This window comes from Symphalangus syndactylus, chromosome 23, assembly GCF_028878055.3.
Source record: "Symphalangus syndactylus isolate Jambi chromosome 23, NHGRI_mSymSyn1-v2.1_pri, whole genome shotgun sequence".
Taxonomy (NCBI): domain Eukaryota; kingdom Metazoa; phylum Chordata; class Mammalia; order Primates; family Hylobatidae; genus Symphalangus; species Symphalangus syndactylus.
The window spans coordinates 13,324,954-13,350,169 of record NC_072445.2 but is presented as its reverse complement, the minus strand read 5'-3'; the positions used below and the strand labels follow the sequence as shown (position 1 = coordinate 13,350,169).

General features: G+C 54.3%; 2 protein-coding genes across 7 annotated transcripts; both read left to right on the top strand.

The window, feature by feature from the left end:
• The first annotated feature begins 830 nt into the window (after positions 1–830).
• On the top strand, positions 831–9,064 carry KCNK16 (potassium two pore domain channel subfamily K member 16). 5 transcript variants are annotated; one of them, XM_063632275.1, is made up of 6 exons: positions 831–974; positions 1,355–1,468; positions 4,632–4,746; positions 5,813–5,979; positions 6,818–6,983; positions 8,633–9,064. In XM_063632275.1, the coding sequence occupies exons 2-6, from the start codon at positions 1,451–1,453 to the stop codon at positions 8,758–8,760; spliced, it is 594 nt and encodes a 197-aa protein (XP_063488345.1). In that variant the 5' UTR covers positions 831–974; positions 1,355–1,450; the 3' UTR covers positions 8,761–9,064. The 5 variants fall into 5 exon arrangements, with proteins under 5 accessions (XP_063488345.1, XP_063488343.1, XP_063488344.1 ...); XM_063632273.1 differs by lacking the exon at positions 831–974 and adding an exon at positions 7,319–7,459 and having other exon boundaries at positions 1,096–1,468; XM_063632274.1 differs by lacking the exon at positions 831–974 and having other exon boundaries at positions 1,096–1,468.
• Positions 9,065–9,342: 278 nt separating this feature from the next.
• KCNK17 (potassium two pore domain channel subfamily K member 17) lies at positions 9,343–24,771 on the top strand. Of its 2 annotated transcripts, none has more exons than XM_055263868.2 (5): positions 9,343–9,678; positions 12,683–12,797; positions 19,138–19,298; positions 19,663–19,837; positions 24,037–24,771. In XM_055263868.2, exons 1-5 carry the CDS (start codon positions 9,442–9,444, stop codon positions 24,345–24,347), a joined length of 999 nt encoding a protein of 332 aa, XP_055119843.1. In that variant the 5' UTR covers positions 9,343–9,441; the 3' UTR covers positions 24,348–24,771. The 2 variants fall into 2 exon arrangements, with proteins under 2 accessions (XP_055119843.1, XP_055119844.1); XM_055263869.2 differs by lacking the exon at positions 24,037–24,771 and adding an exon at positions 23,251–23,378 and having other exon boundaries at positions 9,442–9,678.
• The last annotated feature ends 445 nt before the right edge of the window (positions 24,772–25,216 follow it).

Sequence of the window (25,216 nt, the reverse complement as noted above, 5' to 3'; positions counted from 1 at the left end):
CCTGGCAGTTCCTCAAAAAGTTCAACACAGAGTGGCCAGATAGTCCAGAAATTCTACTCCTAGTATGTACCTGTGAGTAATGCAAACATATGTCCACAAAAAAAATTCGTACACAGAGGTTCATAGCTGCTTTGTTCTTAATAAAAGAAAACAGAGACAACCCAAATGCCCATCAACTAGAAATCAAATGGATAAACAAATGTGTTATAGCCACACAATGAAATATTACTCAGCCAGAAAGAAGGAAGAAGTACTGTCACATGTTGCAACAAAGCTGAATCTTGAAGACTCTGTGAATATACTAAAAACCACTGAATTACACACTTTAAATGTGTGGATGATACAGCATGTGAATTATATCTGTATAAAGCTGTTATACATGTACAAAAACAAGCATGTGCACACACACACACACACAGGCAAAGAGAAAGGAAAGCACCCTCAATTCCATCCACTCAGAGAGAGCCACTGTTACCATCCCAGGATCAGGATATACTTTTAGTTTCTTTTTAATTCACACATATATTTCACCGATACATCCTCTGAAGTTAACCCACTAGAGGGCTTCATGCAAGACAAATTAGCAAAAGTAATAAAGCCAACGCATCCAACTTATCAGCAGAATCAACCCTGATACTCTTACCATCAGGCTGAGCGAGACAATCACCTGTCTATTTACTTTGCCCCGATTTGTCATGCAGTTTACTCATCCTGAGGTTCCCCCAATAGGCAGTTCAATTCTCCTGCCCCATTTTGTAGCCAACGCAACTGAGTAGAAGGTTTATTCACACCCATTCTGATCTCTTCCCAGCTCCTAAGCTGGGGTCTTACAGCCTTCCAGGGTGAAGATGCTGGGGGCTGCCGAGAGAGCCCACTGGGGCCTGGCCAGAGTGAGCACACCTATCCGATTAGCCCAGAAACATCCATCCAACTTGGAGGCAGAGGGAGAGGCATGAAGCACTCAGGAGAACCTGGTAGGTCTCTTTGAAGGGTCCATGACACTGACTTGCTGCTGTCCATGGAAACAGGGCCGGGTGGGGGTGGCCGGCCTGTTTGCACTCACGGCATAGCACTTAGTGCAGCCAAGCTGAGCCACACTGTTCAAACAGTCTCCCCAGCCTCCAGACACCTGTGCCGAGGAGGAGGACAGGGCAGGCGGCAGCCTGGGCACAGGCCCCTAGGTGCTTATTCCTCATCTGTTTCCCACCTCTCCCCATAGCCAGCCCCACGACCCTGGCAGGGTCCTGGCCACAGCATGCCCAGTGCTGGGCTCTGCAGCTGCTGGGGTGGCCGGGTGCTGCCCCTGCTGCTGGCCTATGTCTGCTACCTGCTGCTCGGTGCCACTATCTTCCAGCTGCTAGAGAGGCAGGCGGAGGCTCAGTCCAGGGACCAGTTTCAGTTGGAGAAGCTGCGCTTCCTGGAGGACTACACCTGCCTGGACCAGTGGGCCATGGAGCAGTTTGTGCAGGTGAAGGGGAACGATGTGGGATTGGGATGGAGAGGCTTGGGAAGGCTGGTGGAATGGGGGTTCCTGTGGCAGATCCACAGTCCTCACCCAGGGGCTGATGCTCCATTTGGAAGAAGAGTATGGTGGGAAGAGAGAGCCTGGTGAGACCTAGTCCTGGATTCTGGCCCCAGGTCTACAACTGGATTGATGTGTGACCTTGAACAGGTCACTTAACCTCTCTGGACCCAAATAGCCTCATCTATAAGGCAACGAGATGCAGACATTTGACAGCAGATGAAAAGCACTCTCTAAGCTGTCACTTGCTGGATGAATGGGAACTATATGTCAGTGTTATCAATGCTGTCCAAATTTCCTCCTCACACACTTTCATACTTCCCCTTCCCCAACTCCAGGGCTGTGGCTCCTTCTGCCCTCTCCCCAGCTCATATCCCTGGGCAGAAGGCTGCAGATGGGAGACACAGATAAATGCCAGGAGCAGCCACCACCAAGCTGTCCTTTCCTGGCCTGTTTGCACCTGGAGTTGGGTGTGGTGGGCAATGGCCACGGTGACTGAGCTTTGCACCCAAATGGGGCTCTCTCTCTTGGTAACAGAGTGGGTCACCCCCTGCCTGGGTCCTTTCTGTTTTCCTCTTTCCCAGAAACAAGGCAAAACCAGGTGTTGTGGAGGGAGGTGAATGCATCTGAAACAGGCACTGGAGCGAGTGACAACAGCCCCTGCAAAGGAACAGCCCAAGTGCCGAATCACCTTGATAACTGGCATTTACTGAGCATTTACAACACGTGCCTGAAACAGTGGGCAGCAGGGTGGTCAGCTTAATCCAATCATGATCCACTCATCACCTGACACTGAGCGTGTTACAGGTGCTTTCTCATAATTACCTATTACAATCCCTATCTCCAGTTTGTAGATGGGAACTGAGGTAGAATATGTTGGCCAAGGCTGCACAGCTACTGGTAGAGACAGCATTCACTCCCAGGCCTCTGGCTCTGGAGCCCTGGGTCTTCACCACACAAATTAGCATAAGTGCTGGGGGCAGGATAAAGCCTGAAGCAGCAGTTCTCAACGTATAGCCCCAGGACCAGAATCAGCATCACCTGGGAGGCTGTTAGAACTGGAGATGTCAGGCCCCACTCCCACCTGCTGACTCAGGAACTCTAGGGATGGGTCGTGCAGGCTGTGTGTCAACAAGCCCTCCAGGTGATGTTGAGGACCCTGAAGACTGAGAACAGCTGGCCTAGAAGATGATGCGTGGGCTGGGTAGTCACAGGCAATATTCTGTAGCTGTGAGAGACCAGGAAATGAGGCCTCCAGCTTCAGGTTTTACTCTCTTCTCCCTGATGGATAAGGTTAGTCAAAGCTAGGGGACCATAGTACCACATCAGGGTTGAGAACAGTTCAGGGGCCTCCCAAAACGCTGGGAGTAACGCAGAGGCCCTGGAGAAGCTGAAACCTCCTCCTCCCTCAGCTCTTTATTGGAGGTGAGAGCCAAGCTGGAGGGCGTGGGAAGGGTTGGTAGCTGCAACCTAACTCGCTCTGTTAACCAAGATGAAGGGAGGTCATCCGCTTGACTGCAGCCCCGAAGGGGTTGCCACTGATTAGCCCCGGGGGCCTCCCCAGGGAAGACAGGACATCCCTCTCCCTGAGAGTCCTCAGCCTCAGGAGAGACCCTTCCTTGCCAGGGGCAGTTGAGTTGGGCGGCAGGAGAACGCTGGGGTGAGATTCTGGAAGAAGACACATTCCTGGTGAACTCTCGCACACACAGGGCGAGTTAAGTAACTAGGATTAAAAGCAGTATTAAACATTGCCTCCGTGAGGAAACACTGCTTGCCCAGGTTCACAGAACTGGGAAGTCAGAACCCGCAGCCACCTGCATCCGCCCACCCTCAGCACCCTCAGCAGGATGAGGGCCGCAGGCTGGCAGCAGGGGATGGCCCAGGACTAGAGTACTGCCCCCAAGAGTGAGGGTCTCCAGAGAGCGAGCATGTTCGGGAATGTTGGGCCCTGGCCACTTTGTGGTTGTGGGAAAGAGAGAGAGGCCAAAGTCCACATCTTAAGAGGCCAGTTCCCGTCAAAGTGAGGAGAAGCAGACAGCCTGTGACTGCAGATGCCCCGACTGGCTTGGCCCACCAGGGCCACCCCAGCCCTGATCTAAGCACACCCACCCAGCCAGTGGGAACCAGTTCCCATAGGAATTGGAAGCCAGAACTGTTGTGTCCCTGGCTTCCTCTCGCCTTTGGGGCTCTTTAACAGGTGGCAAGGCTGTGCTGCTGCTCTGGGACAATCCACAACTAAAGGGGAGAGGGTTGGGGGCAGGGGAGGAGAGAGCCCTGCCCATTCTCCAAGGGGGCTGGACCCAGGGACTGGAGGTTGTCAGTGGTGGGGCGGTGCGGGAGGTGTTGTAGGCTTGAGCCAGCAAAGGTTTGGGTCTTGTAAAAACACATGCAACACACACACAAACATGCACACACATGCAACATACAGTTGCTATGCACAACACATGCATACAACACATCACATATAACCACACACACACACACACACACACTCACTCACACCCGCCACTTTTGTCTTGGCCTCTGTTAGAATTTCTCCCATAGGCAAGGGCTGGGGCTCACTAGAGAGCAGCAAAGAGCAAGGGTGCCCACTCACCTGGATACTTAGGGAACACAGGGTTCTCTGTCCCACCATTAGCTTCATGGCAGGCAGCCCATGGCCTCCCTGTGGTCCCTAAACCCTGTGTTCCCCAGCAATCCCTTCCAGACATACCCAAACCGAAATCCTCCCATTGTTCTAACAGCCGATGTGCATGCCATCCTTTTGGCCACCAGCAGCATCTCCCATGGGACCCCTCCCTGAGCATCCTTCACCTCACCCCTCAGGCCCATCTCCTGCCCCAGCCCATGCTTGCAACCCACACCTCAGTCAGCCCTGGCCAGCGGAACAGACAGCGGAACAGACACTGGAGTTGGAGTCCAGTCACCTTGCACAGGTCACTTAGCCACTCTGAGCCTTCATTTCCTTTTTCCATGAAATGGGAACAATATCATCTAAGAGTATCATTAGATGAGATGACACAAAAGCATGCTGCCAAGAGCAGAGCAACAACTGGTGCCCAGTAACCATCAGATCCTTCTTCCTCCCCTGCCATGCCACTCCCTACAGGTCATCATGGAAGCCTGGGTGAAAGGTGTGAACCCCAAAGGCAACTCCACCAACCCCAGCAACTGGGACTTTGGCAGCAGTTTCTTCTTTGCAGGCACAGTCATCACCACCATAGGTAAAGGGCTGGGGTAGAGAAGAGCTTCCCCAAGGCCCCTATCTTAGTTTGGGCTCCCCAAAAGCAGATGCTGGGCAAGGATGTGGTTTGTCTAGGAGATGATTCAGGAAGCCCAGGGAGGGAGTGGGTAAGTGAAACAGTAGGGAGAAGAAGGCAATATAATTTGCATTAATGAGCAGATTACTGGCTTGGGTGACTGAGCTCACTTCTGCTTGGGACCCTCTGAGAGGCTAGATAGAGCCCATCCTCAGAACGGTCCAACAAGGGACAAGAATGTGAGGGGCCATTTAGCTACCAACTCCTGCCCTCAAAGGTTGAGAGCTGGTCCCGAGTATGTCAGTTCCCTAGCGTTTTGAAACTTCCCATAGACCAAGCACACTCCTTTGGCCAGAAGAATCTCTCAGGTAGAGAGAGATGTGCAGAAACTGGGAGCAGGGGGTGATTTGTATACAGGAACTGTCCACCAAAGCTTCAGGTGGTATCTCATGTGTTCTGAGGGAACAGGGCACTGACAGCAGCTGCTACACCCCCTTGGCCAGAAAACTCACTCCATCCCACCCCAAGGAAACCGTCAGATCCAGGTCTACCCCATCCATTCAGTTAAGTCCAATTCCACATACTTTCCTTGAACTCAGGCGACATTCCAGGCAGAGTGATGGAGTTGGGAGTGGGAGATACAAACTTGGATCAGACCCAGGCTCAGCCCATAGGAACTTCCAGTCCAACAAAGAGGAACACGATAAATACACAAAAAACAATAATAGAAAACAAAGTCGATAATTACATAGCAATGACATAAAACACTATGGGGAACCACACCCAGCAGGGAGAAGGAGAGTGGCAGTCAGGAGGGCTTCATGGAGGCAGAGTCATTTGAGATGAGCCCTCAAAGATGAGCAGGAGTCCTATAAGTAAAAATCATTCCAGCAGAGTTCATGGGAACAGAGGAGCTTCCCCTCCTCACTCCCAGAGGTGGTGACAGACAAACCTCAGCTGGAGTCTGGGGAAGAGGAGCAGAGGGCGTTCTAGACTCTCCATATTTGCACACGCCCCCCTTCCCTTGCAGGATATGGGAACCTGGCACCCAGCACAGAGGCAGGTCAGGTCTTCTGTGTCTTCTACGCCCTGTTGGGCATCCCGCTTAACGTGATCTTCCTCAACCACCTGGGCACGGGGCTGCGTGCCCACCTGGCCACCATTGAGAGATGGGAGGACCAGCCCAGGCGCTCCCAGGTATGCCCCCTAACTCCCTTATAGGCCTGCTATGACAGATCTGTTACAAGTGGAGTCCTCCAGAAGCCAATGCTGAGATGGAGTTTGGCATGCATGGTCTTAGGGGTAGATGCCTGTGAAAGAGGAAGGGTGAAGGCAGGCTTGGGCAGAGTGGGGAGTTGGATTTCTATGCATGCTCTACAAAGCCTTGGCCTCAAGGAGCTCTACAGCATGTGCAAGCTGTCAGGGTTGTCCCACAGTGGGCGGAACCAGCCAGGCTTTCATACCTGCCTCAATCAGGCATTGGGTGTGGCCTTCCCAGGAAGGGTATGCCTCTGGGCCAGGAGGTTCTCTACAGCTGAACACCCTGAAGGAGCTGGCAGCTGGCCCACCATCCTCCTTTAAGTGGGGGATCTCTGTAGCATATCTTCAAGGTCATCACAGAACTCCAACAGCCTTTTGTGCAGTAGCAAACAAGCTCTGCGGGTTCCCCAGCATGCCCCCAGTGCCCACCATTGGCCAGCCGCTTGCAAGGCCAGAGGCACACAGACAGTTCAATGATACTTTTCTGTTCCAGATCTGAGTCCCCAGGGAGCCTGTTCAAGTGTGATCCCCAAGCCTAAAGGGGTCTCCAAATCACTCCTTGACCCACTAATGCAATCCCTCTGCCCAAATCTTTCCCTGGGTGGGACAAGGTCATGCACACGTAGATACAACCTCCACCTCAAGGGTCTGCAGGGCAGGGAAGGGGCCTAGCTGTGGCCTAGTCCCATTTCCATGTTTACCCCAGACTGCCCCCGACCTCATACAATCCTGGAGACTTTCAGGTGGACTCAGGGGCCAACTCCCTCCCTCCCAGGTCCTGCAAGTCCTGGGCCTGGCTCTGTTCCTGACCCTGGGGACGCTGGTCATTCTCATCTTCCCACCCATGGTCTTCAGCCATGTGGAGGGCTGGAGCTTCAGCGAGGGCTTCTACTTTGCTTTCATCACTCTCAGCACCACTGGCTTCAGGGACTATGTTGTTGGTGAGAACAAAACAGTCACATCATCTCAGGGTAGGGGTGCCCACTGGGATTTGGGGGAGAGATGTCAGCTGAGGACAACTATTGAGGATCAGATGGCCCTTGGTCATTCAAGGGAGCCAAACCAATGATTTCTGGGACTACTGTGGATTCTAAGCAACATTCTCAGAAGTTTCTGGTCTAGGACCCATCACTACCCCACAGAGACCTACCTCCACTGCTGTTCCTTGTTATGAGGAAGAGGGAGAGAGCATCCTGGCTGATGAGGGTCCCTATGGAACCTGGAGGTGGCTATGCCCTGAGACCCCTGGCATTGATGCCATTCCCTTCCCTGGCAGGCACAGACCCCAGCAAGCATTATATCTCAGTGTACCGGAGCCTGGCAGCCATCTGGATCCTCCTGGGCGTGGCGTGGCTGGCGCTGATCCTCCCACTGGGCCCCCTGCTTCTGCACAGATGCTGCCAGCTCTGGCTGTTCAGTAGGGGCCTCAGCGTCAAGGATGGGGCAGCCTCTGACCCCAATGGGCTCCCCAGACCTCAGAAGATCCCCATCTCTGCATGAGGCCCCCAGGGGGCCCCAGAAACCCCTTTCATCTTCCCCAGTCCCACCCTATCTGCTCTCTGGATTTCCAGCCCTGCCTTCTCCTCTCCCAACCCCCTCACTTCTCAGCCAGGGCTGGTCTCAGGAGCTCTCCCAAGACAGAAAGGAGACAGGTGTATCCAAGAAAGTAACAGAGAGGAGACGTGAGATAGGATTAAAGACATGTGTGGATGGAGAGGTGCACCCTTGTCCCAGAGCCCCTGACACAGCCTTCCACCCAAAGGTAGTGGCCAGATCTCCACTGCCCTCCCCATGCGCCATTACAGGAGACCTTACACAAACTAAGGATGACTTTACTTTTGCCTCATTTGATACGTGCACAGTGCATTTGCCAAGCCCCTACTATGTGCCAGGTGCTGTGCCAGGGCTGTGCCAGGGTCTGGGGATACAGCAGTGGAAATGCCTGCCCTTGATGTGCCTTTAGTTGCTAGGCAAGCAAAGAGGCAGCCCCAACACAGTGCCCGAAATGCTACGATGGGAATCGCCCCAGGGTTGATGAGGGCCCATGGGAGTGGCTGGCAGGGAGCGTCAAAGAGAGGGGAGACCTGGGCAGAGGCTTTGGAACAATCTTAGTGAAAAGAGGATCTCTGCCCTCAGGAAGCTCTCAGCCGAGGGGCAGGCGAGCTGCCTCTCAAAGCTCGCCAGCTCCCCTTGCCTAGAAGTCCAGGGCTGTCTGTGAACAAGGCTTAGGACCTCTTGGGTGTCCTACCCACTTTCCTGAACATGGTCTCCCCTGACCCTCACAGGCCACCCCCTTAACTTCATCACTCTTTCTGGGCTCCTGCCTTCTCAAGAGCCTTTCCAAACACCCCATGGGAAGCCAGAGAGCCAGCAGATCCCAGGATCCTTCCAGAAAGTGAGCTCCATGAACGTCTGGCCTCTCTCAGGAATGCATTCTCCAGGTCTGGCCTTTCCCCTGCCAGATTGCAACATGCCTGACCAGAAGGAGAGATTTAGACCACTCCATCCCGGGGCCTGGAAATGTTGGCCTTTGCCTCTCCCATCGTCCAACAGCAAGTGGGCTCCTATGTGGCTGGGTTCCTCTGCACAGGTCTGAGGCAAGGCTGTGGAGCCAAGGAGGCTCCAGGCAGGAGACCCAGGGGAGGCTCTACAGCAGCAAGAGGAGTCCAAGTCACACCCCAGGACTTCCCCATATCCAAGAAAGGACTGGGAAGCTGAGGACCCACGGACTCTTCACACAGCCTGGACGCTTCCTCCACTCCAGGTAGAGGGATTTCGGGGGCCTTCTCAGAAGCAAGGAGTGGACAAGCCTCTTGGTTAAGGCTCCTCTTACCTCCCAAGCTCATGGACAAGTGGCAATCAGCTGGGGTCCCTCCTTTGGGGTACAAAGGAAAGGACAGAGGTGTGGGAGACCCAAGGTGGTCTTGAGATTGACAGACAGCAAGTCCTTGGAGATAGCCCCCCAGTCCAAGAACTTAGGCAGGGGCCCCAAGACAATAAAGCTGGTCTCTACTATCTCCTACCTCTCAGTGCGGTTTCCAGGAGTCCCTCCCATCGTTCATTTCAGGAAATGTGAGGGGACTCTGGGCCCCTTCCCTCAGCGCCTGCGGTCACCCAGCAGCTTTCCCTTTCTCCCTGGCCTAGGCCTAGCAGGTGGGCACCTCGCACACATTTAAGGTGGGGCCAGATGCCCACAGTTCAGAGCCTCTTTTTGTCCCTGGGATTGGATCCCAGGGCTGGGTGGGGCCAGGCTGTCCCATTCCCCAGCACTCCTCCTCCCCGGCGAAACCAGGCACCAGCAGGCGTTTGCGAGAGGAGATACGAGCTGGACGCCTGGCCCTTCCCTTCCACCGGGTCCTAGTCCACCGCTCCCGGCGCCGGCTCTCCGCCTCTCCCGCCATGTACCGACCGCGAGCCCGGGCGGCTCCCGAGGGCAGGGTCCGGGGCTGCGCGGTGCCCAGCACCGTGCTCCTGCTGCTCGCCTACCTAGCTTACCTGGCGCTGGGCACCGGCGTGTTCTGGACGCTGGAGGGCCGCGCGGCGCAGGATTCCAGCCGCAGCTTCCAGCGCGACAAGTGGGAGCTGTTGCAGAACTTCACTTGTCTGGACCGCCCGGCGCTGGACTCGCTGATCCGGGTCAGGGGCGAGCAGCGCCGGCCTGGGCGCGGCGGGATGGGGTAGGGGGGCCGCGGGGTGCACAGGCCGAGGGCGCGAGGGCCTACTCTGGCCCTGGTCAGGCGTTTCCCGCTCAGGGAAACGTCAGGAACGTAGACGCGGGCACAACGGGGGTGGGCGTTCCTGCGTGGGGACCAGGGGGTCGGGGGACCTCGAAGGAAAAGACCCTCGCTCTAGCGAGAGGACTGCGAGAAGCCAGGCTGAGTCCTACTTGGGGGGCGAGAGGGCAATGCCGTTCCGGTGAGGAGGCAGATGCCTGGAGACGCATCCAAATGCGGGGGCGAGGACGGCGGGGTCGGGGGCGGGGGGCGCGCGCGTAACCGGCCCCTCCCGGCCTGACCCGGGAAAGGGCGCGTTTGAGCCTGATTGGGGGTCGGTAGCACCTGGACCCGAGGCGAAGGGCTAAACGCCACACCTGGCTGCTTCCAGAGCGGGAACCCGGGCGCACGTTTGCTAACTGGGAGCTGGGACGGCAGGGGCGCGGGCGCGGCCGTAGGAGCCTGGGGGAAGGCGCGCTTGTCCCGGACGTGGGTGGAATGGGCCCGAGGCGTGCTGGCCGGGGCCACCCTCAACGCAGAGAGGGGGCTCGACGTGGGCAGCCCTGGGTTCGAGAGGAGGGCGGACGCAGGGCCGCTTTCTGGCTGGACCCGCTTTACTCCGAGTCTTCGGACACAAGGACTGGGCGCGCCGCCGCTGCGCGGCTGCCTTGAAGGGCTGAAGGCGGGGTTCAGGGGAGGACTCAGAGGTGAATCTGAGCAGAGGCTCCTCAAGGGTGGGGCCTAGCAGGGCGGAGGAGCCCGGGGAGGGTTCTAGGGGTGGTGCATCTTAGGACTGAAGCGACGCCAGACTGGCAGCTGCTCCATTTGGCGGAGGCATTGATGTCCTGGGTCCTGGCTTGGTTCCCCACCCCTTCGTCCAAAAGCCCAGAGTCCAGACAGCTGCGCGCCAGCCCAGAATCCCTGTCTTGCAGTCCTGGTGGCTCATCCGTCCAGAGTCTCCAGTCCAAAGCCAATTCCCCGGAGGGTGGCACGGAACCGCGCCAGGGTGGGAAGGGACCCAGCACGGAGCGGAAGTGGTGTTCTGAACCCTCGGACTAGGCAGATTCGGTGAGGTCAGGAGCTAGCCAGGGCCAGGCCTATCTCTACTAAGGACCTAAAGTGATTCCTCCAGCTCCCCACCTGCGGACTTCTGCAAATACAGCCCGACTGCTGGGTCCTGGTGCTGAGGCTGCCTGCCATTACCCTTGCAAAGGTGGCGAACTTCGACTACAAGCAGCCTGGGCCAGGGGAGATGGCTATGATGGTGATTATAATAACAGTAAATGCCTCTGTGCAGCGCTTACCGTGTGCCAAGCACTGTTCCTAGTGCTTTACCCATATTCACTTGTCTCACCTCCCTCACAGGTGGGTACTGTTTTTGTCATCCTGTTTCAGAGGTGAAGAAACAGGCTCAGAGAGGTTACATACGAATGCATGGCTACATAACCAGGAGCTGGAGCTATTAACCAGCATGAGTACTGCTTCAGCGTGGACCTGTGGATGTGGGTGCTTCCCAAGATTCCCAGCCAGGCTGTCATCTCTTTGGGCTTTCCCTTCAATTCCCTCCACCCCCACCTCACCCCTTTCCTCAGCCCTCCTGTGGCTTCAGCCATCTCCAGGAATAAGGATGTGGTATTCAGCCCAGATCTTCTTTCTAAGCACCAGATGTGGACATGCAACTTCTGAAATTCCTCAAGGCCAAGAGCAAGCGGTCCTCCTCCTCCCAGCCCTGCTCCTCCACCTGTCCTAAATCTCGATTGTCTGCCCCATGTCCACACACCCTCACAATCCTCTGCAACATCTCCTTTACTGCCCATACTAAATAGGGCCGGATGCCTGGGCTTCTGAATATCTCCTCTCTGTTCCTCCTGGACCACTCTGTGCCAGGAGACAGGCCAGGGCCCATCTATCACTCACCTCTGCAGGAGTCTCTCTCCTCTGGTCAACCCCTTCTATACTGCCAGCTGCCACAGAGCACACAAACCTGATCCTACTTCCCCTTTGCTCGGTGACCTTGGATGATACCTGCCACTTCATCCCTGGCATGGCAAAGCCAAGCACAGCTTGGCCTCAATCACTTCTTACTAGTCTCCCTAATCTAGGTCTCAGGCAGTCTCACCTCCCACCTTCTACACTGCTGTCCCATCTACCTAAACGTCCTTCCACCAGAAGCAATCCTACCTGACCCTCAAGGATGACCCAGCTAAAACATCCCATTCTCCGTGAGGCCTCTGCTCCTACCCAAGTGAGAATGAACATCCTTCTTCCCCAGAGTCCTACAACATTACATGCCTATATGATGCATATAGGCAATATAGCAACTGCTAACACCATGTGCCAGGTACTAAGTCTACACATAATACCTTATTTAGCACTCACAGCAACTCTATGAAGTAGGTACTATTTGTGTTACCATTATACAGGTAAGGAAACTGAGGCACAGAGAGAAGTTGAGCAACTTGCCCAGGATCGTGTAGCTGCACTTCCTCCTTAATGCCCAAAGTGTCATTGACTGCATCATATTAGAGTTAATTAGGTTTATCTATGTACCACTGAGGGCTGGGTCATGTCTCTTGTGGTCACGTCCCCTAAGAGCACCACACATCATGCCTGGCCTAGTGTTTGTTGCAGGAATGGGAGTGAGCAGGGGAGAAAATGAGTGGCTGGTTTACTAGGACTCCAACCTGACCTAGGCCCTGGGTAAAGGGTGGGGAAGGAGCTGTCCCTATGGTAGGTGTTGGTAGCTATACCTGGTGAGCCCTTGGTGAGAGGCGTAGAGTCTCCTTGCCCTGGTGGGCTGGGATCGAAGAGTAATTGTGGGGGCTGTGTGTGTAGGTTTGTGTGTGTGTGTGTGTCTGTGCGTGTTTTGGGGTACAGGAAATCCGTCACCCCACAGAGCCTGGTGGTCATTGCAGCCTCTTCCCCAGGACGTCGTCCAAGCGTACAAACACGGGGCCAGCCTTCTCAGCAACACCACCAGCATGGGGCGCTGGGAGCTCGTGGGCTCCTTCTTCTTTTCTGTGTCCACCATCACCACCATTGGTAAGGGCCAGATGGGGCCAGGGGGATGGGGGTGGGGAAGGAGGCAGCTCCCTGAGAGGCAACAGGCCGGTTGCCTTTTGGAAGCGTTACCTAGAGTCTCATGACTCCAAGTGCAGTTCGGCTCTGCAGCATGACCACCACCTGGGAGCAGTCTCGGGCCTCACTACAGACCTGCTGACTCAGCCTCTGCAGCTCACCCAGGTCCCCAGGGGATTCCTGTGCACTGTTCGAGTTTGACAAGCACTGCTGTAGGGGACTTCTGCCCCACATGGCCTTTCAGGAAGCAGAGGTCTCCCAGTACAGCAAGAAACACGTCTCTGGGCACTACAAGGGTGCCAGTCTCCTCAGCTGAGCCCACCCAACACTGAGCCCCGGGGGTGGTGGTCGGGAGGAGTGGAGGGAAAGTTAGGAAGGAAGAAGGAGTAGAAATCCAAAGAAAGAGCTTTAGACCCCCCTGCTTCTCAGCCCTGGGGGAGGTGGCCATTCCTCCCATGTCCTTGTCTCCAGACCCCATTCCCACAGCCTCTCTGCAGCTTGCAGACAGCCCCTCCACTCCTCATCGCCATCCTCCCCACACACAGGGACACCTGGACTGACCCTCCCCTGCTGAAGAGCTGAGGTAGAGCTTGTCTCAGGAGGGTGCTGAGGGGCTGCTGTGCAGAGAAGAAAAGCAGGAGATCCCTGCAGTTCTGAAACCCAGGAAATATGCAAGTCAAGCCACCCAGATCCTTCTGCCCCAACCCCTGCATGACACAGGACTTGCCACCAGGTGGCAGGCTGATATCACTGGTGACTTGGGCTACCGCCTCCCAGTTCCTGGCCAGCCAGGATCCTCTCCAGGACACCAGTATCCCAGCCTCCCCACAGGGCTGGGTAAGGCAAGAGCACCCAGAGGGTTCTCCATCTAGTTTTAAATTGGCCAGAACTTCTTGAAAGCAGACCTCAGAGCTACATGGGAGCTTGGGCAATCCTTAAGACAAGCATGCTAGGGAGGCATCTCAGACTCCAGGGGCCCTGAGCCCCTGAGGGACTGGCAGGATGGGCCGATTCATCTTTACGTCCCCAAGGGTCTATTACAAGGCCCAGCATAGAGCAGCCACTCAGTAAATACTTCCACGTTAAGGAATTCCATTAAATATGCATTCACCAGGCATGTATTGAGTTCCAGGGTAGCAGGAGATTTTAAAACACAGTCACTATAAGCCAGACCTCCCAGATTTGGGGGCCCTTTAGTCTGCAAACCCCACACCTCCCACACTGTTCTCCAGGCCTGTGACTTTGGCCCACCAAATTCAGAGTTTTGCTACCTCTCTTCCCAGCTCTACCACCCCTAGCCTGGATTATGCCTCTGTCCTTTCCTCTCCACTGTTTCAACCAGCTTGAGGGTGAGGAGGACAGAGAGAGGAGGGCCCTGCCCCACCCCACACACACGGTACACCTGACGAAACACCCGAGGTCTTCTTGTACTAGGCACTGTGCTGGGCACTTTGACATTTAAGATTTCAATTTGTCCATATGGCAACCTCCAAGGATAGGTCTTATTATTTTCTTTCTTTCTTTTTTGAGATGGAGTCTCACTGTGTCGCCCAGGCTGGAGTGCAGTGGCATGATCTCGGCTCACTGAAACCTCTGCCTCCCAGGTTCAAGCAATTCTCCTGCCTCAGCTTCCCGAGTAGCTGGGACTACAGGCGCCCGCCAACATACCTGGGTAATTTTTGTATTTTAGTAGAGACAGGTTTTACCACGTTGGCCAGGCTGGCCTCAGACTCCTGACCTCAAGTGATCCACCCGCCTCGGCCTCCCAAAGTGCTGGGATTACAGGTATGAGCCACTGTGTCCAGCCTATTTTCATGTCACAGATGGGGACACGATGGCACAGAGATGTTGCACCATCTACCCCAGGTCATACGGCTAGTGAGCAGCAGAGTTGACTAGCCATTGTGGAGTGAACAGGAGGGGAGTGAGGGTTCTGTGACACTGACCATACTTGTATGCACTTACACATGGGAGGAATTTGGAGAGCGAAGGAGAAGGAGATGGGAGATGAGGTACATCTGGAATGCCACAAGGGAAGAAGGGATATTCGGAGAGGCTCAGCGGAGCCTCCTCGGCAAACCCATTACCCTGGGACCAGCACCCTGTAAGGGCAGTACTTTCCAAGCCCTAACACAAATACCTCTGGGCCAGTAGGACAGGCCTGAGCCCAGAAATCACTCATCTGTGAACTCCATTCCTGGCTTGCTCACTGGTTCCTTCATTCATCCATCCATTTGTTCAACAAATAAATTGAAGGCTGGGCACGGTGGCTCTTGCCTATAATCCCAGCATTTTGGGAAGTCGAGGCAGGTAGGTCACATGAGGCCAGGAGTTAGAGACCAGCCGGGCCAACATGGTGAAACCCCATCTCTTCTAAAAATACGAAAATTAGCCGGACGTGGTGGTGGGTGCCTGTAATCCCAGCTATTTGGGAGGCTGAAGCACGAGAATTGCTTGAGCCTGGGAGGCGGAGGTTGCAGTGAGCCGAGATTGTGCCACTGCACTTCAGCCTGTGCAATAGAGCAAGACTCTGCCTCAAAAGATAAATACATACATACGTACATACATACATTGGTGTGTATGTATGTACGTATGTATGTACCTAGTGTGGGCCAGACACTGGTGCTGGGGATACAATGGTAACCAAAATTAGCAAGTCCCGGCCCTTGGGGAGCTGACATTCCAGTGTGAGGGGACGCACACTAAACAGATACATGGACAATAATCCATGTGGGGTGTGCATACAGAAAAGTAAAGCTAGTTAATGGGGTCTCATAGTGATGGGGGCACCTATTGTAGGTGGGGTATTCATTCAAGGACTCGCTGATACAGTAACATTGAAGCAGAGACGTGAGTAAAATAGTGGAGCAAACTGATGATATCTGAGGAGAGAATCCTCTGCCAGCAAGTGCAAAGGCCCTGAGATGGCAGCGTGACTTGTGTGTTTGGGGAGCAGTAAGGAGGTCCATGTAGGTGGAGAGGGTTGGAAACAGGAGCTGCATTCAGAGAGAGTACAGAGGAGACCAATCATAGATAGACTTGTGGGGTCCTTGCAGGATGCCCAGAGATCCCAACAAGATGCAAGGTGACAGTGAGGAGACATGCTGAAGTGAGAAGTGGCTTGGGTGGGGCTGTGGCTACCCAGTGTTTGAAAGGTAGGATTATTGACATCCGCTGATTTTGCTGACCTGAGGGATGGCTGAGAATAGTGGGAAGGAAAAAAACCCATTTAACGTCAGCCTGAGAATGCTGCAGGCCTCCATGGGGCTCTTCTCAGAGCTGGAATCTTAGTGTCCCCATCCCACTGGTGAAAACTGAAGAAAAACCAGGAACAGAGGATGGAACTTGGCAGGACCTACAGCTGGAGAAGGAGGGGTTGGTGAGGAGGCAGGCAGAGAGGTGGTTGGAAAGTAAGAGGTTTACCTCACCCTAGAAGCCTACAGAAAGGAGAACTCTCTCCTTTGGAAGAGGAACCCCATAAAGGCCAGAGGGGGAGGTAGATGGGGACTCAAGAGGCTTCTGAAGTCCTCAGACCAGAAGCCAGTTCACTGGAGTTCCATCATTCATTTATTCAACAAACATTTAGCACTTTGTATATACCAGATGCTTGCAGACTCACATTCCCTTCTACAGTGTACCTCCATTCCTCATTTCATCATTGCCCCCCACTGTAGGTGGATGTCAGCATCCCCATTTTACAGGAGGAAGCAGATTCATAAAGGTCAAGCCAAAAGAATGGAGAGAGAGGAAGGAAGGGAGGGAGGAAGGAAAGAAAGAAAGAGAAAGAAAGAAAGAAAAGAAAGAAAGAAAGAAAGAAAGAAAGAAAGAAAGAAAGAGAAAGAAAGAAAGAAAGAAAGAAAGAAAGAAAGAAAGAAAGAAAGAAAGAAAGAAAGAAAGAAAAAAGCTGGGCACGGTGGCTCACACCAGTAATCCCAGCACTTTGGGAGGCCAAGGTGGGCAGATCACAAGGTCAGGAGATCGAGACCATCCTGGCCAACATGGTGAAACCCCAACTTTACTAAAAATGCAAAATTAGCTGGGTGTGGTGGCACGTGTCTGTAATCCCAGCTACTCAGGAGGCTGAGGCAGGAGAATCGCTGGAACCAGGGAGTCAGAGGTTGCAATGAGCCAAGATTGCACCACTGCACTCCAGCCTGGCCACAGAGCAAGACTCCGTCACAAAAAAAAAAAAAAAAAAAGAAAGAAAGAAAGATCAAGCCACTTGCCCAAGGTCCCACAGCCAGCAAGGAGCTGAGCTGGGATCCAAACCTAGGAGGTGCACCAGACTCCAAAGCACATGCTCTGGACTTGTACATAGTTTGACCTCTCTTGGGACCCCTCAGTAACGTGGGGGTGGATGTAGACACTGGTTTCAATATAGTACAGACGAGTGTAGGGTGTGTGGGCACAGTGACCCCATCGGGGCAAGCAAGAATGTTAGGCAGTGACAGGAGGCAGAATGAGAGGCATTTGTTCATTTACTTACACATTCACTTTTGTATTTCCTCGTTCATTCACTCACTCATTCTTCATGCATTCAACACACATATAGTGAAGGGCACCTATTAAGGGTCAGATCCTTTGCTAGCTGCTGAGAATATGATGATTAAGAACCAGTCCCAGGCTGGGTGTGGTGGCTCACGCCTGTAATCCCAGCACTTTGGTAGGCCAAGGCGGGCAGATCGCCTGAGGTCAGGAGCTCGAGACCAGCCTGGCCAACATGGCAAAACCCCGTCTCTACTAAAAATACAAAAATTAGCTGGGCATGGTAGCACATGCCTGTAATCCCAGCTACTCAGGAGGCTGAGGCAGGAGAATAGCTTGAACCCAGGAGGTGGAGGTTGCAGTGAGCCAAGATTGTGTCAGCGCACTCCAGCCTGGGCAACAGAGCAAAACTACGTCTCAAAAAAAAGAAAAAAAAAAAGACCCAGTCCCTGCTCTTGAGGGGCTCAGAGCATATACTTGATATACTTGGAAGAGGCAGACATGGAAACAAATCTTTCTCATACAGTGCAAGGGAGAGTGCTGGAGGGGGCCCTGGATGAGGAGCGGCTGCACTGGAGAGTCGAGGGCTGGAAGGGTCATTTATATTTATGTGGGTAAAGAGGAGAGACACTCTTCATAGAGGAAGCATTGTGGTCAAAGGTGCAGAGGCACGAGTGGACCTGGAAAGTTCTGCAGGCCAGCAATGTGGCTGGAGCTAGGGAAGCGGGGGCACCAGACGAGTCTCAGAAAAAGGCTGGGCCAGAGCTTGGACTTTCTCCAGCAGACAGGAGACTGAGGAAGGGTTATAACCTCAATGATGATCTAATCAGGTTTGCACTTTAGTAAGACAAGACAGTGGTGGTGATCAGGAAGGGTGGAGGCAGAGCTGGAGGAGAAAAGAATGTCCAGATGGATAGAATCTTTTGTGAACATCTTTTCCTCCCCTAGCTTCCCCTCTCCCTATCTTGATGATCAGAGACCCCCCCCCCCCAATTTCTACCTCCTCCCCTAGGCAGCTGATGACTTACTGTCTGTCCCTCCCTCCCACTGAGGTTTATGAGGGAGCCCCGTTGTGCTAGTTTGGGTCCTCCAGGAATCAGATATCAAGACAGAATTAGATGCACAAGAGATATATTGAGGGGAGACTTTGAAGGATAAAAGAGAAGGAGCAGGAATTAATGGCAAAAGCCTCAGACTGCAAGCAGGTCTGATACCTGTGAAAGGAGAGAGGGAAGGAAGGAGACTGGTGTGGGGAGAGCTGCTCTCTGCAGTGCAGCTGTGAGAAAGTCTGGGCCAGGCCATGGTGATCCCAGAGCAAAGGTTGCAAGAGGAGTGCCGTGCTGGGCAGGGATGGCCAGCTTCAATGCCCCACTGTGCCCAGGCATGGCTGGGAGCAGTGTGGAGACAGCATGGCCTCAGCCTGGATGGTGCAGTAGATCCTAAGAGTGCAACAGCTGGAGGCTCTGCCCCCTCCAGCATCCCTCTGCCCATCCAGAGAGGGAGGACATGAAGAGAGGAAGAGGAGACTCACATTTGGTGGGTTTGAGCTCGTGCATGCAGCTTAGCCTCCTAGAGCTTCTCCAGCCTGTAAAATATGGCACATAATTCTGGTTTGGAAGGGTGGTTTCGAGGGTGAACTGAGGGAATGAATGTACAGGGTGCCCTGCACAGAAAAGGAGGGCCTTGGTAAGTATCAGCTGCCCATATCTACAGTGGGTTAGAATGAGGGCCCTGGGGGTTGGGCCCAGGAGTGGGGCTGTGGTGGCGAGTGGACAGGGCTGGGCTGGAAAGGTCCCCTGAGTGCCCCCTCTCACCTCAGGCTATGGCAACCTGAGCCCCAACACGATGGCTGCCCGCCTCTTCTGCATCTTCTTTGCCCTTGTGGGGATTCCACTCAACCTCGTGGTGCTCAACCGACTGGGGTATCTCATGCAGCAGGGAGTAAACCACTGTGCCAGCAGGCTGGGGGGTACCTGGCAGGTGAGGGGGCTGCTGGACGGGGTGGTGGGGATGGGTCACTTCTAGAAGGAGGGGCTGTGGTGGGAATTGGGGTTACTAATGACGAGGTGGGAGCAGCAGTGACTGGTGGGGTTGTGTCGGGATTGGGGGTCACTACTCAGAATAGGGTCCTTAGTGAAAAAGGGCATTAATGGTGGAGACGGGGTGGGACGGGGCAGACGGGAAGGACATGAGGCACAGGCTCCAGGCAGGGAACCTGGAGAACACAGACCAGGTGAAGAGCACCCTTCCTACTGGGGAGAGCTCTGGCCTGCCTCCAGCTCCCTCGGCTCCCACGCATGGGGTGAAGGCCTCAGGAGGCCTGGGGACACTGTTGCACCCACAGGACCCGGACAAGGCGCGGTGGCTGGCGGGCTCTGGCGCCCTCCTCTCGGGCCTCCTGCTCTTCCTGCTGCTGCCACCGCTGCTCTTCTCCCACATGGAGGGCTGGAGCTACACGGAGGGCTTCTACTTCGCCTTCATCACCCTCAGCACCGTGGGCTTCGGCGACTACGTGATTGGTGAGAGTTCCTGACGGTCGGGCTGGCGGGGACATTCGGCTGCCTACACCTCTCGCTCATCTGCTCCCGCAGCTGGCGCACCTGCTGTGTGCACGCCATGTGGGGGCTTTGGGGCCCCAAATCCGGAGACACTGTACCCGCTTTTGTTGTGTGACGGGTCTGAAGTCACTCCGGCCCTTCTTGACCAACGCAGAGAGGTCCGACACGTCCGCGGGCCCACCTATTATGCTTAGAGCTCTCCACATGACGGGAGTCCCCGCCTCCCTCCTGGGTCCATGCTTGCCCCAGGGTCTCCCTTCCCCACTTCACTCTCTCCCCATGGAACGCTAATCCGTACCAGTGCTCCGGGGCTGGAGATCACACAGTACCCGGGGATCAGGCAGTAGGGTCCGGGAGACTCTTGGAACCCCAGACTCTCCAGAGCCCTGTGGGAAAACAGTTGGCAGGCAGATTCTGAGTGCCAGCAAGAAAGGGCCTCATGGTCAGTGGACCCAGGGTGGGTTTAATCAGTGGCACTACCCAACCTAGGCAAGACACGGGCCCCAGAAGCCACCAGCCTTGCATAATCAGGCTGAGGCCGATGCCCAGCAGGTGGCAATGGAGGGACATTCTGTGCCGTGGCGGAGTGGCTGCGCCCCAGCTCAGCCTCATCACCGCCCTTTGCTGTCCTTGAAGGTGCCGCTGGCACCACCACCGCGCCAGCCTCGAGGGGCTTCGTGCAGTCCCTCTGATCCCAGACCCTAACGTGGGGAGGAGGCCTTGCCCTTCTTCACTTCTTCAGCGACAGAACCCAGCCTGGAAGAATGAAGTTAGTTTCAGCTAACTCCTCAGGCATCCTACAGCAACAATTGTCACCCCCATTTTACCGAGGAGGAAGCTGAAGCTCAGAGAGGCTGAGCCATCTGCCTGAGATTGCACAGCTAGTAAGATGTGAATCCTGATCTATTTGACTCCAAAATTCATACTCTTTCCAGACCACCTAAAATGTCTCCTCTCTGGGCCTCAGTGTTCCTGCCTATAAAATGAGGCAGTCCCTAGAGCCCCTCAGTGCCTTCTAGCCTCTGTTTGCAAGGTCCCCAGGAAGAGGGGTCAGGTGTTGGGGTCTCACACTGCCCCTCTTGATCTCCCTCATCCTGGGAGGTCTGTTGCTCTGGAAGGAAATTCTTGGGAAGATTTCTTCCAACTGGGTCATGTTCTCACCTTTACCCTCAGAGTAGAGAGATGTGTCTCAGGACATATCTCTCTGTCTCAGGACAACTGAGCCCAGTAGCTCAAAGGGCCATCCCTGCACCCTCGCAGCTCAGAGTATGATTCTTAGATCTGTCATTTCTTCTCTATTTCCACTGCCATTTCCCTAGTCCAGGCAGGGTTGTTGCATATAGCTGCACAGGTTGGGCACTGCACAATCCTATAGTTTTGCTACTTAGACAGAGCATAATAAGGATGGCATGCATGGACTTGTGCAGCCTCTCTCCTTGTCCCCTGTTGGCTCTTATGACCTTTAAAAATTACAAAGGCTATGATGTCACCTGCCCAACTCCTCTGAAGAACTTCATTGTTTTCCCATAGTTTTAGGATAAAGTCCAAAATCTGTAACCCCCCTTCTACCAATACAATCTGACTGAGGAGATCCAGTCCAAACTTTAAGCCCAGAGGGACTGCCCAGGCCTGGGGCAAGGATGGGCAAGAACACTCCTGCCCAGCAGCCACTGCAGTTGGCAGAGCTGCCCCCTTCACCACATCTCTGGGGACGTGCTACCTCCTGGGCCCCTCTGCAGTCATGGCAGTGCCTTGCAGCAGGTCACCACAATGAGAGCCCCAACTGCTTCACCTGCAAGGGATCTTCCTTATACAAATGGAGACACTGAGGCCTGGAGGAGGGAAGGGAGTTGCATAAGGTTATAGAGCTAGTGAGTCAGGGCAAGTCTAAGATAAATTCCCAAGCCTGGGCCCTTCACACCACCCATGTCTCAGAGTCTTCCATGCCTATTCCTCAAACCTCTCAGCTCTCCTTGTCCTCCAGTAATAGGGACAGCCTTTCTTGGATGGGGATACTGAGGTCCACCACTTGGCTACTGGGTGTTCACGTCCCTGCATCACCAGCCACAAGAGGCACTGTCTTCACAGCCACTCCTCTGCCTGAAGGCTGTGGCCAGAGCCACCCCCAGGTCCCAGCCGGCTGCTCCTCCCCAGCCCCATAGCCCTCGCGCCTCCCAATTGCATTTGCAGCTCAGTTGAGCGCCTTGCCAGCTGCCAGGTCTCCTGCCACTTATGATTTCAGCTTAAAAAAAATGAAATAAAAAGGGAGAAGAGCACCTCCTCCCCTCTGTCGCCAGGAGCAAGCAAAGCTGGCGGATGGCAGGGCCAGAGAGCCGGCTCAGCGCCTGATCTCATTTAGGACCATCAGCGGAATCAGAGCCCCATAACCCAATCAGCCTAATCCAATCCCAGCTCCTGCCAGGCCGCACAGGTCAGCTCCCAGGTGGCAGCCTCATCCCCATGTGGGGGTCCTAGAGAGGGGCCCAGCCTTGGGGGACCTGGAGAGAGAGGCTGTCTTGGGGCCAGCAGGACAGGATAAGGAGTAGACAGAGGCATGGTACAGGGAGCAAAGACAGAAAAGGATGACGAAGGAATAGGAGGGGAGAGCTCTACCCTTTGAATGATTCCAATGTGATGAGGGAGGCAGCACAGACCTCCAGGGAGGGTACTAAATGATAGGGCAAATCCTTGGCAAGATTTATCTAAGACTCACAGCAGCTCCCATCAGTCCCCTCCCTCGGCCATACTTACCCAGCACCGACTTCGTTGGGGGTGTCTGGTGGTGAGTGAAACAAGCAACCACCTATAGATCTTGGGCACCTGTTATGTACCGGGCACCTGTTATGTACCAGGCACCGTTCTGAGCACTTGAGCTGCATCAGCCCATGTGATCCTCCCAACAGTCATAGGAGGAGGACTCACTGTCTCCATTTCACAGATGAGGAAGTAACTTTCCCAGCAGACATACATAGGCCATGAAAGCAGCACGTGTAACAGAGGAACCCAACGTGGTCTGTAGGGAGCGATGTCTGAACTGAGGTCTGCAGGATGAGGGAAGGTAACCAGGCCAAGAAAAATGGAAAATGAAGAGCATTTGGATCTGCGAGGCCATAAGTACAAAGGCCCAGAGGCAGGAAAAATGATGGATGGGGAAACGGGAAAAAGACCAGAATGGCCAGGCAGTCAGCGGGGAGAGGTGTGCTGCAGAAGCGGGCAGAGGGCCTTGAGGATTTGGACTTCATCCTAAAAGCCAAGGGGGCGCAGTTGTATTCCCCATCTCACAGGTGAAGGAGGTTCAGACAGGTGGCTGAAGAACCGAGTCAGGATACATATTCTGATGGTTCCATTGTTCATCCCAAATCCCCTGGCTCCAGCAAGCTGCCTCCTTTCAGATACAAGAAAACCAAACAGAGACTGGCCAACACTAGAGCGGACATCAAAATCCTCTGGAGGCTTGTTAAAATGCAGATTTCTGGCTGGGCACGGTGGCTCACGCCTGTAATCCTAGCACTTTGGGACCCCGAGGTGGGTGGATTGCCTGAGCTCAGGAGTTCAAGACCAGCCTGGGCAACAATGGTGAAACCCTGTCTCTACTAAAATACAAAAAATTAGCTGGGCGTGGCGGCGTGTGCCTGTAGTCCCAGCTACTTGGGAGGCTGAGGCAGGAGAATTGCTTGAACCCAGGAGGCGGAGGTTGCAGTGAGCCAAGATCACGCCACTGCACTCCAGCCTGGGCAACAGAGTGAGACTCTGTCTCCAAAACAAAACAAAACAAAAAATACAGATTGCTGGGCCTATGCCCAGGGTTTCTGATCCAGTGGGTCTGGGGTAGGGGCCCCATCATTTGCATTTCCAACAAGCTCTCAGGGATGCTGATGCTGCCAGCTCCAGGGACCACACTTTGAGAACTGCTGGGATGGAGCATAAACAGATTCCCTCAGAAAGACAAAGAGGAAGTGTAGCTCCTAAACCCAAGTGCCAATCCAGGGAGGCTTTCTGGAATCCTTCAGAGGTGACCATGAGGCTAGGAGTCTCCATGTTCTGTCCCATTGACACCTCAACTTGCTTATATGAATCAAACCATGTATCTCTGTTTCTGTTTGGGGAATGTGGTCCTGACTTTCCCAGGCCTCCATCCTCTGACCTTGCCTCTTCCCCAGGAATGAACCCCTCCCAGAGGTACCCACTGTGGTACAAGAACATGGTGTCCCTGTGGATCCTCTTTGGGATGGCATGGCTGGCCTTCATCATCAAACTCATCCTCTCCCAGCTGGAGACGCCAGGGAGGGTATGTTCCTGCCGCCACCACAGCTCCAAGGAAGACTTCAAGTCCCAAAGCTGGAGACAAGGACCCGACCGGGAGCCAGAGTCCCACTCCCCACAGCAAGGATGCTATCCAGAGGGACCTATGGGAATCATACAGCATCTGGAACCTTCTGCTCACGCTGCAGGCTGTGGCAAGGACAGCTAGTTATACTCCATTCTTTGTTTTGGTCGTCCTCCTCAGTAGCAAGACCCCTGATTTTAAGCTTGGCACATGTCCACCCAAACTAAAGACTACATTTTCCATCCACCCTTGAGGCTAGGTGCAGCTATATGATTAATTCTGCCCAATAGGATATACAGAGACATGTCCTGGGTGACATGGGATGTGACTTTTGGGTGGGGGGCGGCATGCCCTTCTTCCCCACTTCCTTACTTTAGCTGGCTGCAATGCCGATATGGTGGCTGGAGCTCTGGCAGCCACATGGCACCATGAAGTAGCGGCAATGTTTGAGTGGCACAGTAAGGGAGGAAGAGTCTGGATCTCTGATGATCACAGAACCATCCTGACAAGCGGAATATCACCCGACCTCCTTTATGTGAGAGAGAAATAAACGTCTTCTGTAAAACACTATTATTTGGGTTTTTCTGTCATTCATAACCAAACCTAATTCTGAGTATGCCCAGAGACAAAGGCAGCATCTGAGACTGGAACCTACACAGAGAGAAACTACCCTCTCCCCGTGTGCGTTTGTCCAGGGCTGGTGGCAAGAATGGATTGAAGGCTGGACTGCCAGCCCCCTACACCTTCAGAGAGCCACCAGGTAAATTCTGTAAAGATTTGCTGATGACTCTCAGGGCTGATACAGCCAGCAGGCGGCTGGTCTCAGTCCAGCTGCTGAATCCTTACTCTATGGCTCATTCACACCACAGAAAAGCCAGGGGCAAGCCAATGGGCTCCTCCTGCCTCACCCTGCCCCACTGCGTTTGAAGGCCCCAACAACGGTTTGCAAAGCCAGGTAGAGTCTGCAAAGGCTACTTCTGTTTGCAGAGTGTTAATGAAGGTCGCTACTAAGA

Excerpts from the sequence above, each read along its gene's own strand:
- KCNK17 (XM_055263868.2), top strand. The coding sequence starts at position 9,442 with ATGTACCGACCGCGAGCCCGGGCGGCTCCCGAGGGCAGGGTCCGGGGC. Across the intron at positions 9,679-12,682 it reads CGCTGGACTCGCTGATCCGG|GACGTCGTCCAAGCGTACAA; the intron begins GTCAGGGGCGAG and ends CCTCTTCCCCAG. Across the intron at positions 19,838-24,036 it reads CTTCGGCGACTACGTGATTG|GAATGAACCCCTCCCAGAGG; the intron begins GTGAGAGTTCCT and ends CCTCTTCCCCAG.
- KCNK16 (XM_055263870.2), top strand. The coding sequence starts at position 1,256 with ATGCCCAGTGCTGGGCTCTGCAGCTGCTGGGGTGGCCGGGTGCTGCCC. Across the intron at positions 1,469-4,631 it reads CCATGGAGCAGTTTGTGCAG|GTCATCATGGAAGCCTGGGT; the intron begins GTGAAGGGGAAC and ends CACTCCCTACAG. Across the intron at positions 5,980-6,817 it reads ACCAGCCCAGGCGCTCCCAG|GTCCTGCAAGTCCTGGGCCT; the intron begins GTATGCCCCCTA and ends CCTCCCTCCCAG.